A 19494-nucleotide genomic window follows, 5' to 3' on the forward strand; every position below is an offset into this window, starting at 1 on the left:
CAAATGAAACACACTTGACCCATGATTTACCCAAATATGACAAGCTGCCTAACACACTTGTTGGTCTTGGAACACCACTACAGATTTTAGGTTTAGATGTATAGCTAGTGAAAAAAAAATTATTGTGATAATTTGATAAAATGAAAATCTGATAAAATGTGACAAAAAAATAAATAAATAATGAGAAAAACATTCCAGGTTTGCTGTGCCTCCTCGTAGGGTTGCACAATTTGATCAAAATGTGTGATTATATACCATTCATAATTACAACTAATACTCCTCTTCTTCTTCCTCCTCCTCCTCCTCCTCCTCCTCCACCTCCTACTACTACTACTTTATTATTATTAATATATAAAAATACTGGATAAAAATAAATATGATTATTACAATTACTATTAGCTGAAAATCCTCCTTATTATGACTGAAAATCACAGAAAGATTATCACTTAAAATCACAGTTAGGGTTGCACAATTTAGGGACAAAAAAATCTTTTTTTATGCCGTTTAAAAATCCAGCTTTGCTCTTTTGTTTGTAGGGTTGCACAATTCAGCAATTTGGGCTAAATAATAATACTAAATAATTATAATAATATATAATAATACAAAATATATAGAAATGATTAAATAAACAAACAAACATAGCCATAATATTAAAAATAATAATAATAAATTATTATAAAATATTATACAATACATTATACAAATAAATTACTAAATAAACATTATTACTATCATTATTACAAAATAAACATATTGAAAATTATATACATTTTATTAAATAACAACAAAATAAGAAATAATATCGGGATATTCCAGTGTAAAGTATGTAAAAATAAAAAAAATAAAAAAATTAAGAAAAATAATACAACAATAAGTAATTTTATTAAACATTACAACTGCAAAATAAAACGTTTTTGAACAGTAAGATTTTTTTCGTTTTTTAAAAGCTTGCATTTATTTGATATAAAGTACAGCTAAACGATACAATTTTGAAATATTGTTACTATTTAAAATAACTGTTTTCTATTTGAATATATTTTAAATTGTAATTTTTTCTTGTGATTTCACAACAGATTTTTTTAGCATCATTACTACAGTCACATGATCTATCAGAAATCAATCTAATATTCTGATTTGCTGATCAAAAACATGTAGTATTATTACTGTTGAACATTTTGTCAGGTGACTTTGATGAACAGAAAGCTCAGAAGAACAGCATTTATCTAAAATAAAAAATTAAGTAACATTATAAATAATCACTTTTTATCAATTTAAAGCATTCTTGCTAAATAAAAGTATTAATTTCTTTAATTTAAAAAATATACTGACTCCAAGCTTTTGAATGGTATAGTGTATAATGTTACAAAGATTTTTTATTTAAAATAAATGCTGATCTTTAGATCTTTCTCTTCATCAAAGAATCCTAAAAAAAATACTCAACTGTTTTAAATAATAATAATTAATAATAATAATAATAATAATAATAATAATAACAACAGTGACACTGAAGATTAGAGTAATGATGCTAAAAATGTAGCTTTGATCACTGGAATAAATTACATTTTAAAATATATTCCAATAATAAAACTGTTATTTTAAATAGTAAAAATATTTCAAAATGTTACTGTTTTTGCTGTACTTTGGATGAAATAAATATGTTTTTAAAACGTTAAAAATCAAGTCCTTAAAGTTTCTCTTTTGTTAATTAGCCCAAATTCAAACAGCGAAGTTTGAGTGGAGCTGCTCCTTAACACTAAAGATAATGAATCATAAATTGCTCACGTCTAAAGCAGTATTGCAGCCCATATATTTATTAAAGTAAAGCACATCCTTTTGATTTTATTGCACTAATCCATATATTCAGCCCTCTTACGAGTCTTACGAGTTTTAAATGATGTCATGTTGACTACGGATTCTGGCCAGTTTATGGCTTTGGTTTTGTTAGACCTCAGCTCTGCCTTTGATCTGGTCAACCATAACGTTCTAATTTCTCGTCTTGAAACGTGCGTTGGTTTACGGGGCACAATATTACAATGGTTTAGGTCATATCTTACTGATAGGAGGTTTGTGGTCAATATTGGGCACCATTCCTCTTCTGAGATACAGTTAAGATCTGGTGTACCTCAGGGATCGATTCTTGGTCCACTGTTGTTCTCTCTTTATCTGCTGCCATTAGGGTCTATCTTTAGTAAATATGGGGTCTCTTTCCATCTGTATGCAGATGACACTCAGATTTATATTCTTTTAAAGCGTGGAAATAAGAATGCCTTTAAGCCTATTCTGGATTGTTTGGAGGAGCTAAAACTTTGGCTGGCAACAAACTTTTTGAGCCTCAATGAGAGTAAAACTGAATTCATAGTGTTTGGTTCTACTGAACAATGTTTACACGATTTCGAAAGTACATCTCTATCACCGTACAGTACCTCATGTGTCAGAAATTTGGGTGTTTTGTTTGACAGTAACCTCAAATTTGATAAGCAGATAAGCACAGTGGTTAAGTCTTGTTTCTACCATATTCGTCTTCTTTCAAAAGTAAAGCCATTTCTATCTCTAAAGAAGCTTGAAATAGCTATGCACGCATTTGTAACATCTCGGCTTGACTACTGCAACTCTTTATATGTCGGTGTCTCTCAGTCTTGTGTTTCTCGTTTGCAGTTAGTCCAAAATGCAGCAGCCCGGCTTCTCACAGGAAAGCGCAAATACGAGAATATTACGCCGGTTTTTTAATTTCACTTCATTGGCTGCCAGTTAAGTATAGAATCGATTACAAAATCCTAATGTTTGTTTTTAAATCTTTACATAGTCTGGCCCCACAGTACTTAACTGATTTGTTACAGCCTTACATTCCATCAAGATCACTCAGATCTACTAATTTTAATTTGCTGCAAGTGCCTAGGACAAGACTAAAAACCAGAGGTGACCGTGCCTTTTCTGTTGTTGGTCCAAAGTTATGGAATGATCTCCCGTTTCACATCAGAATTGCCCCAACCTTGTCTGTTTTTAAGTCCACTCTTAAAACCTATCTATTTTCCTTGGCGTTTAACATCTCTTGAACTATTGCTCGGTGTTTATGGCCTTAGGAACCTCGCCTGTGTTTACAGCTTGTATGTTATTATGTTTTATAATTTGTGTCTTTCTTACTGTGTATTTATTTATAGTGTTGTAAAGCACTTTGGTCAACCACGGTTGTTTTTAAATTGTGCTCTATAAATAAAAATTGTATTGTATTGTATTGTATTCAAAGTATGGTAGTGTGGTGAGAGAGCACATCTAGGAGTTTTTACTGACCTTTGGGTCTGTTACGGGGTGATTCGGGCTCTCCACGCCGAGTACCGCGGCTCATGCGGTTGGACCAGCCGTCCCTCTGGGAGCGCTCACTCCTCGCACTACCATCACCGCGCTCAGAGCGACTGCTGCTGGATCCACGGCTGCGGCTGCTTTCTCGTTCATCTGCACAAAGCCCAACAAAGATCAGATTCTGAAATAGTGAGGTGGGATCTTACAGCCTGACAGCATCTGACTTACCTCGGTCTCTTTGTCTGTCTCTATCACGGTAGCGATCGTGGTCTCGGTCTCTGTCTCTGGATCGGTCTTTGTCTCTGTTCTTGTCTTCTTTGGAGGATGCATAAACCCCATGCTCCCGTCTGTCCTTCTCTCTCTGTTGATTTTTCTGTTTGAACTCCTCACTAACCCCTCCTGGGTTTGATGGCGTTTCTGAGCCAGTGACACGATATTTCCTGTAGAAGCATGTAACAAACTCATAACTGCGTTGTATTGTATTTTATATTTCAGATGGGAGGCATTAGGAAATATCAAATGCTCTTCTGAACTTTCTATTCATCAAAGAAACTTGAAAAAAATCTACTCAGCTGTTTTTAACATAATAATAATAATTAATTCAGGATATTAGAATGATTTCTGAAGGATCATGTGACTGGAGTAATGATGCCAAAAATTCAGCTTTAAAATCACAGGAATAAATTACATTTGAAAAATATATTCAAATAGAAAACACTTATTTAAAATAGTAAATATATTTCAAAATTGTACTGTTTTTGCTGTACTTTGGATCCAATAAATGCAGGCTTGGTGAGCAGAAAAGACTTCACTGATGCTGGCCTATAGGACAGCCACCGGCTCATCACCTGCCTACCTCCATTCATTACTTCGCATCTACACTCCCTCCAGAAGTCTGAGATCCTCTAGTGAAAGACGCCTCATTGAACCACCACAGAGAGGCATGAAATCACTTTCCAGAACATTCTCGTTCAACGTTCCTGTCTGGTGGAATGATCTTCCCACCCCTATCCGGAATGCAGACTCCTTAACAGCTTTCAAACGACTGCTGAAAACCCATCTTTTTCGACACTATTTGACTCAATAATATTATAAAATCTTGATCTTGATCTTCCCTTTCTAGCCTGTACTCATCTAACAACGCCTAATATATGGTATTTTGAGCACTTCCTATGTTGATCTGCCTCCTTAGGATGAATCACTTGTTGTATTCCCAATTTGTAAGTCGCTTTGGATAAAAGCGTCTGCTAAATGAATAAATGTAAATGTTCTTTAAAAAAATATGAAAGATTTTACTGTTCAAAACCTTTTTTTTATATATATAATTTTATATACTTAGAAGTCTCTTCTGCTCACCAAGCCTGCATTTATTTGATCCAAAGCACAGAAAAAAACAGTACAATTTTAAAATATTTTTACTATTTATATATTATAAAATGTAACTTATTTCTTTGATTTTAAAACTGAATTGTTGGCATCATTACTCCAGTCCTTCAGAAGAGCATTTATCTGAAATATAAATCTTTTGTAACATTATAATATTTATCGACACTTTCGATCAATTTAAAGAATCCTTGCTAAGTAAAAGTATTAATTTCTATAATTTCTTTCCCAAAAAATTACAAAAGAAAAACTATGCTGACTGTTTTTGAATGGTATAGTGTATATTGTTACAGAGGTCTTTTATTTCAGAGAAATGCTTTCTATTCATCAAAGAATCCTGGACAAAATGTGCTTAACAGTTTTAAATATTGCTAATAATAATAAATACTAAAGACTGGATTAATAATGTTAAACATTTAGCTTTGATCACAGGGGAATAAATTGCATTTTAAAATATATTCAAAGAGAAAGCAGTTATTTTAAATAGTAAAAATATTTCAAAGTTTTACTGTTTTTGCTGTACTTTGGGTCAAATAAATGCAGGCTTGGTGAGCAGAAGAGACTTCTTTAAAAAAAACATTACTGTTCAAAAACTTTTGACTGGTAGCTGTATATGTGTTTTCGTGTTGTTACACAGAGAAAACTCAAGGATGGAGGCATATAACACAGCTATTCTTTCACTGTATATGATAAAATATATTGCAGATTAAGGAGACCCAGGGTATTTTTGTGTATTTGTTGTTTCAGTTGTTCCTAAATGTTTCACAAATTTAGAATACATTTTAGCATGAAAGTCACTGATGAATCATAGCTTGTATGTGGATTTCACGGACAAAATAAGACTCACTGTTCTTGAAAAAAAAACTGATGTCTATGTAACGCAAATTATTTTCTTGAAGAACAACCCACCTTTCCTTTTTTCGATTCCTGTTATCGCCATCTTCTTGATTTTCATCATCAGACCCCGAATCACTTTTGCCCTCCTCCCAGTCCTTGAAGGACGTAACCTTGGATTTCTTGGGTTGATCATCCTGCCTTTCCTTCCCCTCACGCTCCTTGCGTTTCTGTGCGGCCAGCAGATCGAGGCCCAGGAGCGAGGTGCGTGGAGTGGGTGCTCTAAAGACGTGTTGTTCTGTTGCAGCGTTCTTCTTTTTCACTATCAGCCCCCCAACTTGTACGCTGGGGTCACTCCCTTCCAGTCGATGCAGGGAGGAATCATCTTCCATCTCTGTTCAGGTCTTGACCACAGCACTCAGCTGATGGATTTCTGGTGAAGTATCTAAAAGAGGCAGCCAAAAGGTACCAATTAGGGCAAAAATATGATCTAAGTAGATAAATGCTGATAAAACATGACATTAATATGATTAAATGTGATTTATGATAAGTAAAAACTAGAAAATGTACATTAAAGGAATAGTTCCCTTTCAAAACAAAAATTTACAGATAATGTACTCACCCCCTTGTCATCCAAGATGTTCATGTCTTTCTTTCTTCAGTCGTAAGGAAATTATGTTTTTTCAGGAAAACATTTAAGGGATTCTCTCCATATAGCGGACTTCTATGGTGCCCCCGAGTTTGAACTTTTAAAATGCAGCTTCAAAGGACTCTAAACGATCACAGCCGAGGAAAGAAGGGTCTTCTCTAGCAAAACGATCAGTTATTTTCTAAAAGAAATTACAATTTGTATACTTTTTAACCTCAAATGCTTGTCTTATCAAGCTCTGTGTGTACTCAGATTAAAAAGTATATAAATTGTAAATGTTTTTAGAAAATAACCAATCGTTTCGCTAGATAAGACCCTTCTTCCTCGGCTGGGATCATTTAGAGCCCTTTAAAGCTGCATTTAAACTGCATTTTGGAAGGTCAAACTCAGGGGCACCATAGTAGTCCATTATATGGAGAGAACTCCTGAAATGTTTTCCTCAAAAAACATCATCTCTTTACGACTGAAGAAAGAAAGACACGAACATCTTGGATAACAAGGGAGTGAGTACATTATCTATACATTTTTGTTCTAAAAGTGAACTACTCCTTTAAGTATTTAAAATGCCACTAAACAATTCAAGGGGCAAACTGATAGTTCCTGTCACCATATCAGTTAGTCAGCTAGTCTAGCATTAGTCATGGAGGTATAGGTATTAGCCACCAATGTCAAAAAATAATAATAAAATTGATTATAATTTTAGATTCTTCAACTCTAAAATATAATATAATGTTGAAAGAGATCCTATATTCGTATGTCACATTTGGTCTTAAAATATAAACAAAAACAGTTGTAACTGACTGTTGTATTTTGTTTGTCACAGTAACGTTACATTTCTTGATGTTAAAAAGCATTAATAACTGAACTGATTATATAGCAATCTTATCAGAAATCGACCGCAGCCGTTATATATATAAAAAACTTAGATATTTACGTTTATAAGACATAGACTGGAATGTAGCTGATTGATAAAACGCTCGATGATGTACATGATAAATCTGTTTATGTTTGTTAATGTAAAGCGATACTGTGGCACTACTCATTCATAAGAGAAAAAACGGGCTTACCTTTGACGATATCCTCAGAAGCTAGTCATATAAGTTTCTCAAACCTATTTTCCACACAGTGCTAATATATACTATAATAAAATTACTAAATGGAGTAGCATAGCGGTAAACATCAACAATGTGTACAGTAAGGCGCCATTACTATCCCAGCATTCACAGCCTAGTGATGTCGTCGGTGTCTCGGTGACGTCCCATCCGATTCCCGAATGAATCACTCGTGTGAACCGATTCTTGCAAACGATTCAGTCAATCTGAATCACACAGCATTAGAAAAACGTATAATACGTTTGTAAACTATGAAACTACAGTTTGGGAGTTGGTAAGGAGATGCTGGTTGTGATGAAGTATTTGGTTCATATCTGTGACTCGAATCTGTTGAATTTGTCAAAATGATATGTTTATTGGCAGAGTGGTGGGTAACGCATTACAAGTAACGCAAGTTACGTAATAATACGTAATATTATTTTTTCCACGTAACTAGTAAAGTAACGCATTACTTTTTGATTGACAATAACTATAACTAATAACTAAGTTCCTTTTTTCAAATAAGTAATGCCCGTTACTGCAATAATTAAATATGTTAAATACAAATAAACTTTATGTATTTAATCAATTTAACCGATGTCTTTGCTGCTGACCTTCGATGATCCAATTCATCCATACTAATAAGCAAAAATTGCTCAAGATAATCTAACATTTGTTTTCCTTTTTCCATGCACCTAACCAGCAAAATTTTGGATTTTTATGAAGTTTTAGATTTATGAAGCTTATTGAAAATGTAGTGATAACACCAAGCTAAGTGCTTGTTTATTCTTTTTTTTTCTTTTCTTAAAAAAAAGTTTGAAACCACAGAACCACACAAATTATTATTTTTCTATGCTGCAGAGGCTCTTACAGAAACAGTTGAATTCAAAAGTTTACATACACCTTGGAGAATCTGCAAAATGTTAATTATTTTACCAAAATAAGAGGGATCATACAAAATGCGTGTTTTTTTTTTAGTACTTAGTTTTTTAGTACTTAGTACTTTGTTAAGTTCACATATAGTCCACAAGAGAAAACAATAGTTGAATTTATAAAAATCCTTTGTCCTGAACAGTTAAACTGCCTGGTTTTCTTCAGTAAATAGCTTCAGGTCCCACAAAATGTCAGTTTTTTTAGCATTTCTGTGTACTTGAACCCTTTCCAACAACGACTTTTGTGATTTTGAGATCCATCTTTTGACACTGAGGACAACTGAGGGACTCACATGAAACTATTACAGAAGGTTTAAATGCTCACTGATGCTTCAGAAGGAAAAACTATGCATTAAGAACCAGGGGTGTAAACTTTTGAACCAAATGAAGATGTGTATTTTTTTCTTATTTTGCATAAATGTTATATTTATTTCATTTAGTACTGCCATTCAGAATCTACAGAAGATACTTGCATGTCTTACCCTGATGAATTTCATTCATTAGTATACAGAAAAAAACACCCAAGACATGCACTGTCAAACACGTCTGTACTTTGAACCATCCATAAACGCTTTAGCATTAATACATACCTGTTTTAAATTCAAATGCATCTCCCTAATTTTGTCTAAAATTTAAAATACAACATACAGAGAATGATTACAGCACAAATATTTTTGCATTTTGAATCATTTATTGAAACCTTTAACAAACACACACTGATTCAGTAAATCAGTCGTATTCACGATGACATACCACAGATAGTCCTAATCTGACAGATAAATTATTATTTTTAATTAAATACATGACATGTATCTTAGCAATAATAAAAGGGCTTGATCTTTTCTAGTTGTTGAACTAAATGAGCAGATAGGGCTTCAGATTCAGGACTACGTTTTTTCCCCACTACAATTAAATTATATGTAAACCAATGAAAACCTGACAATGTCATCAATATCTATACATAGAAAATGCACACAAACATGAACATCTGAACATCAATTGTTAGACAAAGCTAAACACGTTGAAAATAATTGATTTGCACAATTCTTGGGGCAGGAACGTCAAATGATTTTAAAAGGCAAATATGACTAACAAGACACATGGCAAGAAATCAAAACAAAAGATTATTTATATATGACTATATAAATGCATAATAATGACTCAGTGTGTTGCATTGAAAACTATTTAAATGCATTATTTTTTGGAAAAGAAATGCAAGATTTAATAACAGAAGTACAGAAAAGAAGCAAACAAAAGTAGACATTTTGGTTTACTTATTTTTGAACATTGAATGTTAAAGGCAACACTTGCATATAATGATTTTTTTATGACCTGTCCTTTTAGCTAAAGCCAGTAGAGCTAGAATATACATGCAAGTGCTTGAAATGCTAAGAACAATTCGTTAGAGAAGCATATGCATAATGAACATATGAACAGGTACTCTACAAGCTGTACAACAGTTCAAGTATCAAACACTTCCCAAAACTAATGTGTTCTCACCGAAAAAACATTTAAACATCCCTCAAATGCATCATTACAAAAAGGCTGAATAATGGAGTCAATTTCAAGTTTGCAGATACACGTACCAGACTATAGAAATCTTCATTGTAAGAAAAAAGCATACATATCTAACGTTAAAGCACTGTATGACTGTAACTCTATTCTACATTTCAGCAATTGCACGTTGTCTGATGTTGAATGACAACAGTCATGCAAAAGTGATATGACAACATTTAAAACTATGACAATATTTTCGAGTCTTCCTTAAAGGGATAGTTCACCCAATAAAGAAAATCCTTGTCTGTTTGACGGTTCATTTTTGGGAGAACTATCCCTTTAAATCATGTTGTATTTAAAACAGCAATTCCTTTTTAATAGCATGACTCCATGCTATTCTCTTGAAGATGTATCTTTCAACTCCACTTGAATCATTTGGTCAAAATCCTTAGGTAATAAACCCAAGGCAATTCACTGACAAACATCAACTAGCAGCTATGTGAAGGCTGTGGACATGTGATTCGTCAAAATGATCAGCAAATTAAAACCAGTAAACAAAATCTGGCCCAAAGGGCCCTGATCTTTCCAACTACACTCTAGATTAATTTAAAGGAGTTGAAGTCATTTCCACGTACATTTGTAAAAAAGCGTGACAATCCAATATCAGAATGTGTGACCAGGTAATGCTGCAGGTTAAGTCCTGCAGATTAAACAGAACTGTGAATTCTCGTAGAAAAAAAAAAAAAGGAAAAAGTGAGCCAATGGGCTTTGGACCTTTTCCAAATAGAAATTGAGTGGAAACTACAGAAAAAAAAAGGATGAGCAGAAGTTTAGAGAGTGATCTTGAAGACTCACTCAATCGAACAAGTCAAGGCCTCCAGACAAGAGAAATATATACCGGTGACAAAATTCACAAGAGTTCAGGAGGATCTGTGCTCCAACATGTAGTAACGGTACATGGCGCCCACAAGTACAGCAGCTATGGCTGGAATTAACCAGGTGGTCCATGACCTGAGTAAAACACAAACAGTCTTTTTAAAAAAAAAAAACAAGCAAACCAAACAGGAGTACTGTAGTTTACACAGAACATAGGCTGAATTCTTACCTGGAGTCTTTGGAAGTTGTGATGTAAACTTCCTAGAAGAGAAAAGTGATAAAGCGAGCAAACATTAACAAACCGTAACAACTTTTACATGACAGTCAAAATGTTAACGCATCAGTTACAAAGGTCAAGGTAGGTTTGTATTTATATTTATATACATTTACCTTTTTTGATTCTTTTTTTCGATCATCCTGAAACAGAAAAATAGGCATTAAAGTTTTTAATCCATAATACACTATATTGCCAAAAGTATTGGGGCACCCCATTCTAATGAACAGGTTTGACTATTGTAGTCATTTCCATGGGTACAAATCCTAATGTTTAAGCATATAATGATATTCTTGTTAATTGCGTGCTTCTAATTTTACAGCAACAGTTTGGACAGGAGCCTTTTCTATTCGATCATGATAATGCCTCTGTCTATTAGGCGAGGTTCAATGAGAAATGATTGAATCACTCAGTGTGAAAGAACTTGACTGGTCTGCAGAAAGCCAAGTCTTAAAGAGACAGTTCACCCAAAAATGAAAATGTGATGTTTATCTGCTTACCCCCAGGGCATCCAAGATGTAGGTGACTTTGTTTCTTCAGCAGAACACAAACAAAGATTTTTAACTCAAACCGTTGCAGTCTGTTAGGCATATAATGGCAGTGGATGGGCACCAAACCTTTCAAAGTAAAAAAAAAACATGCACAGACAAATCCAAATTACACCCTGCGGCTCGTGACGATACACTGATGTCCTAAGACACAAAACGATCGGTTTTTGAGAAACTGAACAGTATTTATATTATTATTTACCTTTGATGCGAGCTCAGCATCCGGCACATTACGTGTACGCGCTAGGGCTGTGCGATTAATTGAAATCGTATGGAAATCGCGATGTGAACATGCACGATTTCTAAATCGCCTTACAGCACGCACTCGACTGATACTTTTCCCGCAGCATGCTATTTGAACTGATCACAACACAGCGCTCCCAAACAGAGAGCAAGAACATGCCAACGTTCATGCTTGAAACCAGAAATGGTCACGCTGGTTTTCTTAGCAGAAAGCAGCTAGACTCTGTCAGTGTTCTAATTGTTTTTATGTGGGACACTGTGGTCTGGGTTGTTGTTTTTTCAAACACACGCACGCGCATACGCACACACATACTTACTTTTTGCCATAGGTCTGTTCTAAAGACATTCTGTTCTACCTTTACTAGGCAGGGCTCGAAACTGTGAACGTTTTGGTCGCATATGCTCCCAAAATTTAATCTGCGTGACCTGAAATTATATTTGGGACCATTCGTGCGAGTGCGAGAAACTGTTGTGGTCCGACTTGGTTTCATTTCTTTACAAAACTTTCGCTAGGCTAAATACTGCACAGACTGCTGTGAGCTGATACAGTGACAGGTTCGCCATTCTCTCTTTCGATTGTGAAAAATAAAAGGTCTCAACAAACCGCTTTTGAAGAACTATAATATATTTCGTGCTATAGCGTACATTCTGTCAGATACAATTCTGGCGCCTCCGTGTCCATATACGTTACTGTACAACGCGGCATTCATCCACATCAGATGATAACTCAGCGGCAGAGTTCCATTCACACAGGGGCGTAATTTTCACTGGGGACATGCTTTTCAAAATCCTGTTTGTGTCCTCTCATATTTCAAATGGTTTTGTTACAATAATCTCTTTTATTGTAGAATGCACGCTCAGCGCCTTTGAGAGTCTCGCGAGATCGTTAAAACGAAACCAAAAGTAAAACGCGGACGCGCATTCAAAAGCAATTTTAATATCCCGCGTTTAGAGAGCGACTCCTCAATGCGCGCAAATTAGGCTACATAAAATATCTAGGCAGTTATTAGTATGTGGACTATAAAAATATATTGTGCAGTTGTCTATAGTTCTGTATCATGCTTGAAAAATTCAAGTCTCATGCTTTGAATATTGAAAGAGTAGCCTACTTTGATCATGTGCTTGTAAAACATCTGCAGTCAGAATCAGCCATGAAGAATCAAGATCAGTGCATTACTAAAAAGAAATTGGGTGCGCCTACATTTTTTTTGGTGCTCCTAACTTTTTTTCACCTGCTAGGTGATTTTTTTTTCTGCCTTCTTTAGAGACATGTTACAGGTCTTTGATAAAGATCTAATTGTTTTCCTTTAAAAAAAATATTTTAGATTCACACTGTAAAACATGTCTGTGTCAAAATCGTGATTAAAATCGAAATCGCAATACTGTTCAAGAAAATCGTGACAGGTTTCTTTTGTCCATATCGCACAGCCCTAGTACGCGCTCTGGCGTAGTATAGGCAAACACCAGAAGCGATGTGTCGCGTGTATACGACACTCATTGTTTACACAGAGCACAGAGATTGTGGGTGTAGCGGTTATTCAAAATGGTAATTACTTGCGTTTATCCTGATTTTTCAAACAGATTTAAAGTGAAAAGATTATGTTTGCTTGCGCGAACTCATCCAGGACTGTTGACTGTTCACCGATTTCCCCTTCCGGCGTTTGCGTATACTACGCCAGAGCGCGTACACATGCAACGAGCCGGATGCTGAGCTCATGCTCAGGACAGATGAACATTGCTGTCTATCAAAGGTAAAAAATTATACAAATTCTGTTCAGTTTCTCTCAAAAACCAATTGTTTCGTGTCTTAGGACATCAATGTATTGTCACGAACCGCAGGGTGTAATTTGGATTTGTCTGTGAGTGTTTTTTTGTTTTTGTTTTTTACTTTCAACGGTTTGTTGCCCATTCACTGCCATTATATGCCTGCAACGGTTTGAGTTAAAAATCTTCGTTTGTATTCTACTGAAGAAACAAAGTCACCTTTTCAAAATAATTTTCATTTTTGGGTGAACTATCCCTTTAATCCTAACTAAACGCCTCTGGTGTTGACTTTAAATGCAGACTGTTACATGTCAAGGGTTTTGCTTCTGTTGTTCCCTCCCACTTCCTTTTGTTATTCGTTCTCTGCTTTCCCTCCAAATGTAGTCGTTGCAATTGGCTGGTTGAGTTGCTGCATTGGAACCAATCATGGACTGTGAGCTGTGACTTAAGCTGCTTCAGGGACAGGAAGAGGAGGGGCTTGGAGACTTTTGTGTTGGCGGGTTTTAATTTAACCCCCTTGTATGTGGCCCTAGTACTTTGTTGTGTGTAGTTTGCTAATTTGCCTTTGATTGTTATTGAGTTATATCCAAATTAAGCTACGCTTTAACAACCCAGAAGTATTCCATTCACAGATTCTGTACTGATAGACACCTTAGGTAAGAAGCGGGTGCTACTCAATGTATGTATGTTTGTTAGCAAGCATAGCATTAATTAGGGCGTGTGTTACGCTGAAGACTTTTATTTTATTTTTATTTTCAGTTAGTTTAGAGGCTTAGCATGTGTTTGATTTTGTTATTATCTTTGGTTTAGCACCGCTTGTGTTCCTTCCCTCCCGTGGTTTGTTTTTCTTTCTTTTATTTTTATATACATTGTATATAACTGTATATATCTCTGCTTTCTTTTGATGGTTGGTTGTTTTTATTTACTCACAACTGTAAATAAAGCAAACCATGTTTGCAACTTCAGTCGTTGTCCCTGTGTTGGAGTATGCCAAAAGTCCCTGGGTGGTCTACTATTTCAGGTCGATTTTTGAAGTGTGGATCCGAATATTTTGTGTTCATAATATATTTGCGTGTATTATGTATAATATGAATATAAATATACACATGTACATATTTTCAGTATATATATATTTTCCTGCACTAATAATAATAATAATAATAAGGCTTTTTTAATGAGATTAATCAAAGACATATCAATTATTAAATAATTTTTTGTTGCAGTCCTAGACTAGGTGATTATTTTCATTAAAATGTCATGCACAAGAAGCAAAATGCTTTCTTGGCTCAACTTTAAACTAATAAACCTATACAAAAAACAGCAAGCACTACCATATGCAGTTCCCCGATGTAATACTGCTGCAGCATCTCTCTGGCATCTGTGGAATGACCCACATCCTCAAAGCTTTCTGTTGCATCGGCACCTGCTTGCTCCAGCAAAACCTCTTCACCTCCTGGATGCTGTCGAAGAAAAGACGTCAAAGGTTTACATACTCTGGACACCAGCTGCACTCCTCCATATATCTGATGACATCTGTTGCACAACATTCAACCTCTAATCTCTTTTTACAGTTTCCAAGATTATGTTACACAATAGTGTGAAAGCATCTCACTCTGGCAACTAGCATCAAGAGTTTTGTGAAAGCCTTTTGTACAAAAATATTTTAATGCAAGGGTTAGGATCTAAGAACCGGTTCTTGTGGTGTATTAGTGCCCACGCAATTTCGGTTACTGGAGTGTGATATGATTTTTTTTTCATAAGGGTTTAACCATCATTAAAAACTTATAAACCATGAACTAGCAAGCAGGTAAATCAGAACATATGCACACACACTACCAGTCAAGTTTTTAAACAGTAAGGTGTGTAGAGTTTTTTAAAGAAATCTCTTCTGCTCACCAAGCCTGCATTTATTCGATCCAAAGTACAGCAAAAACAGTACAATTTTGAAATATTTTTACCATTTAAAATAACTGTATTCTATTTAAATATATTTTAAAATGTCATTTATTCCTGTGATTTCAAATCTGATTTTTTTAGCATCATCACTCCAGTCACATGATCCTTTAGAACTCATTCTAATATTCTAATTTGCTGCTCAAAAAATTTTTTTATTATTATGTTGAAAACAGCTAAGCAGAATTCTTTCTGGGTTTCTTTGATGAATAGAAAGTTCAGAAGAACAGCATTTTTCTGAAATAGAAATCTTTTGTTTATCATCACTTTTGATCAATTTAAAGCATCCTTGTTAAATAAAAGTATTAATTTCTATTAATAGTCCCCCTCACCCTTTCAATTCACCAAACAATCCTAAGTAAAAGAACTATTGTTTTAATTATTGATAATAATAATAACAAAATGTTACAAATTTAGCTTTGATCACAGGAATAAATTACATTCTAAAATATACTTAAATAGAATACAGTTATTTTAAATAGTAAAAATATTTCTAAATATAACAACTTTTGCTGTACTTTGAATCAAATAAATGCAGGTTTGGTGAGCAGAGGAGACTTATTAAAAAAAAAAAAAATTAAAAAAATCTTACTGTTCAAAAACTTTTGACTGGCAGTGTACTTGGAAATAGCGTCCTTAACAGCTTTAATGGGGACAGAACTACAATCCCATGAAGTATTGCGAATGAAATTTAAAGTGGTGCAGATATATATAGAGATTTAAAGATGTTGATTATACAGAAAAATTATATTTCACGTTTACTGCAAAATACACATAGCCTATATTTACAAGTATTTAAATAGTTTGAGAGTATGGAAAAACTGATTCTCTTGTGTCATTCGCAGTGCTTCATAAAAGCCTGCTGTTCTTCAGGTGCAATTAGCTTATCATGATTCTTTGATTGGTGGAGATTTGTTTGCAGAATTATGGGTAATGTAGTTTTTCAACTAAGGCCTATACTGGAAAAACCGGTTTTCTGGCTAGCCAGGTAAGTTTCAGGTTAGTTTGCACCAACACTGGGTTTTAGGCACCATGAAAAAGTGGTTCTGGTTTTAGTGGTGTTCATCATAGTGGCTTACGTTCAATGGCTAACCTGCTCTGAAGTAGGTTATGTTCTGTTTTAGAGATCTCAAACTGAAAATCAGCTTTGAGCAAAGTAACACATCTCTGAGACAATAAAGTTTGCTCCAAATTAAAGTGCACTACATAAAACACTTTTAAATATAACAGTCTGGGTTTTAGTGCTGATTGTTCATTATAATTATTTTTTTATGATTATTATTCCTTTAATTCATTACACTAGCCATTTTAGTTTACTAGCTATTGTTAAGCTTTTAGTTTAATTAATAAATATATACACAGGTAAAATGCTAAATAAATACGCTTTAGAGTCATACACTTAAAAAATAGATTTTTAAGTTGTCCCCTTTCATGGAGAACTCTTTTCATCTTGCAGTGTAAATGTGTTTTACTTAGGGCTGCAAAACTTTAATTACTTAAAAAAAACGTAACAAAAAAAAAAAGATTAAAAGATTGAAAAATCTAAAGTATTAAAAGAAATAATCACGATGAATCATATTCACAAAAAAATGTTTATGTTTACGTACTACATGCTATATAAACATATATAACTAAAATATTATATACAAGTATAAATACACATACATTTTTAATACATATTTGTGTGCATTTATATATATATATATATATACAAACAATAAATATACACAGACAGTACACAAACATATAGTATGTAAACATAAACTTTCAATTTGAATGCGATTAATCGTTTTGCAGTCCTAGTTTTAATTCTTCTTTTTTTTTTCAATCTTTGAATCTTTGGCAGTGAATCTCTTCTGTGGGAACTATTTTGCAAGAACTAAATCACAGTTTCAAGGCATTTGATTGGCTGTTCAATACTGATATCACACTTTCATGTGCATGTGGTCAATAAAGAGAAAGTTAATGATTGGATTGGTTTAGTTTTTGTCAGTAGATCCGTCTAAAAAAGGGTTTCTTCTATGAAGACTTTTTACTTTGGGAAGCCGACTATTGCATTCTATTTAATTCAGATTCTGATTCTCTTTTGATGAACCAAAATAAAGTCCAAGCAGACGATTCTCAAGCAAGTGACTCCTTTTCATTAAATTAAACATTTCTTAATTGCAGCCATTATTGAAAAATCTGACTCTTCTACTGATTCACAAACGATCACCTAGTCCTAGTCTAACTCGAAAGACCTGTTACTGTTATGTTGTACTTAAAGCTAGTAGTAACTAGTTGTTTATATGACAACATTATACAGTTTAATTGTAATATGTATACGTATTTTATAAATAAGGCATTATTTAACAAACAAGTTAAGCATGTTTTTGTACATTTTGTATTTTTTAATAAAGGGTGCAGTTGTCTTAACTGCATATATACCGCATCTAAACGTTTTTTTTTTTTTGGACTAAAAATATTAATTCCCCAAAATTACTCAAATATTGTTAATTATAGAATCGGAATCGAGTGATTCTTGATTCTCAAAAAAGATTCAGTTCCCGACTTGCTGGGTTTCACAGAACACCGTAACGTTAGTTACGTCAGACATACAGAAATGAAAACAAAGAAATGTAGGTTGTATATTTCTTCTAAACGTAATAACAAGAGACAGGATTTGAAGGGAAATACAACTTTGATCACGTGTCGGAGATGAAACTCAGCGGGAATCGTTCATTTCAACATGACAGCTCAGCATGGTCAGGCTAGCCGAGCAGCTAACGTTACGTGGCTAATATCTAACCATGCAGAGCCTTCCTACGTTACATGTTTGGATAATAAATATTTCCGTAGAGAGTTAACGTTAGCTCGTTTAGCCCTTCAGAGTGTTTTTTACTGCACTGAATCTAGTAACTGTTATGCTAACTCACTAATTGGGCCACCGAAACTATTATGATCTTGTCAGCAGCTTGTTTTTCGAGTCTAAAGACACACCAACTAAAAACGCATAAGCCTAGACCGTACTTAAGATATATAAACAACAGAAAAAGTAGAATCCTGCAGGATTTAGTGTTGTATGGTTAAGCAGTTGTATCAGGTGTGATGTGGAGGACATGATGTAACTCCAACCCCCTTACCTCCTCCATGAAATCTGTGATATCGTAAACTTTATCGTGAATGATGAGCCATGCTTCTTTGCTCACGTTGTGAGCTTGAACCTCCGCGCGTCTGTAATATTTCACACCGCTATCATCCGGTGTGCGAGTATTTTCATCCTTCATGTCCTGATTGTCTCTTTTCACTGAGCTCTCAGTTCCTTCGCCCATATTCACGCGGTTTCAGTCGCTTCTCCGCTGGAGTTAAGTGGAAACCAGTGCGCAGGTTTTACCTGTAACCTTTTTGCTTCAAGCTGTGTTTAAGACACCTAACCTAGCCAGTTCAGTTCTTGTCCAGCCGGCACACCATTTCACCACCAGTCACGAAAAATGACCCAATCCATTCAGTCGAACCGAACCAGCCAATCGGGGCACAGTTCACTCGGCACACGGCCAGTGACGGATCCAGTAGCAGCCAATCAGAATCAAGAGCAGATCATCACGAGACTGTCTAACGTCACACGCATGTTTCACGCACATTAGTCTCACGTTACACAACCCCAAAAGTCCTTAATACTGAAAAGTCCTTAATACGTCTTTGTTTGTGTGTGTATGTGTATGTGTATGTGTGTGTGTGTGTGTGTGTGTGTGTGTGTGTGTGTGTGTGTGTGTGTGTGTGTGTGTGTGTGTGTGTGTGTGTGAGTGTGCGTGTGTGTGTGTGAGTGTGTGTGTGTGTGTGTGTGTGTGTGTGTGTGTGTGTGTGTGTGTGTGTGTGTGTGTATATTATTTTGTGAGTGGATTGCTCGCTGTATTTAATTAGAGGCATGAAAACAAAGAAATTCTCTACTATGTGAGGAACAATCTATTATAAACATAAAAGTTAAGCAAACTTTTATTAAGTAGCTTTTGAAAAAATGAGTGCAAATGTTTTAAAGTTTTTGATAGATCATTATGATTTCACCCTGGACCACAAGACCAGTCTTAAGTAGCACAGGTTTTGTTGCAATGTCCAAAAAAAAAAAAAAACATTGTATGGGTCAAAATGATCAAATTATGTTTCATGAAGATATTTT

General features: G+C 34.6%; 2 protein-coding genes across 2 annotated transcripts in view; both read right to left on the bottom strand.

The window, feature by feature from the left end:
• dhx38 (DEAH (Asp-Glu-Ala-His) box polypeptide 38) overlaps positions 1 to 7374 on the bottom strand; it is a 34360-nt gene extending 26986 nt beyond the window's left edge. Inside the window, exons 1-4 of the mRNA XM_073835647.1 lie at positions 7231 to 7374; positions 5590 to 5959; positions 3526 to 3737; positions 3289 to 3450 (exon numbers count right to left, since the gene is read on the bottom strand). Coding sequence (XP_073691748.1) covers positions 3289 to 3450; positions 3526 to 3737; positions 5590 to 5906 — 691 coding nt within the window. The 5' untranslated portion in view covers positions 5907 to 5959; positions 7231 to 7374. The remainder of the gene's footprint in view (positions 1 to 3288; positions 3451 to 3525; positions 3738 to 5589; positions 5960 to 7230) is intronic.
• Positions 7375 to 8857: 1483 nt separating this feature from the next.
• Positions 8858 to 18852, bottom strand: cyb5b (cytochrome b5 type B). Its single transcript, XM_073836828.1, has 5 exons — positions 18464 to 18852; positions 14720 to 14848; positions 10950 to 10976; positions 10789 to 10820; positions 8858 to 10694 (listed from the first exon to the last, which is right to left on the bottom strand). The coding sequence occupies exons 1-5, from the start codon at positions 18650 to 18652 to the stop codon at positions 10604 to 10606; spliced, it is 468 nt and encodes a 155-aa protein (XP_073692929.1). The 5' UTR covers positions 18653 to 18852; the 3' UTR covers positions 8858 to 10603.
• Between the last annotated feature and the right edge of the window lie 642 nt (positions 18853 to 19494).

The sequence above is a fragment of the Garra rufa genome, chromosome 3 (genome assembly GCF_049309525.1).
Source record: "Garra rufa chromosome 3, GarRuf1.0, whole genome shotgun sequence".
Taxonomy (NCBI): domain Eukaryota; kingdom Metazoa; phylum Chordata; class Actinopteri; order Cypriniformes; family Cyprinidae; genus Garra; species Garra rufa.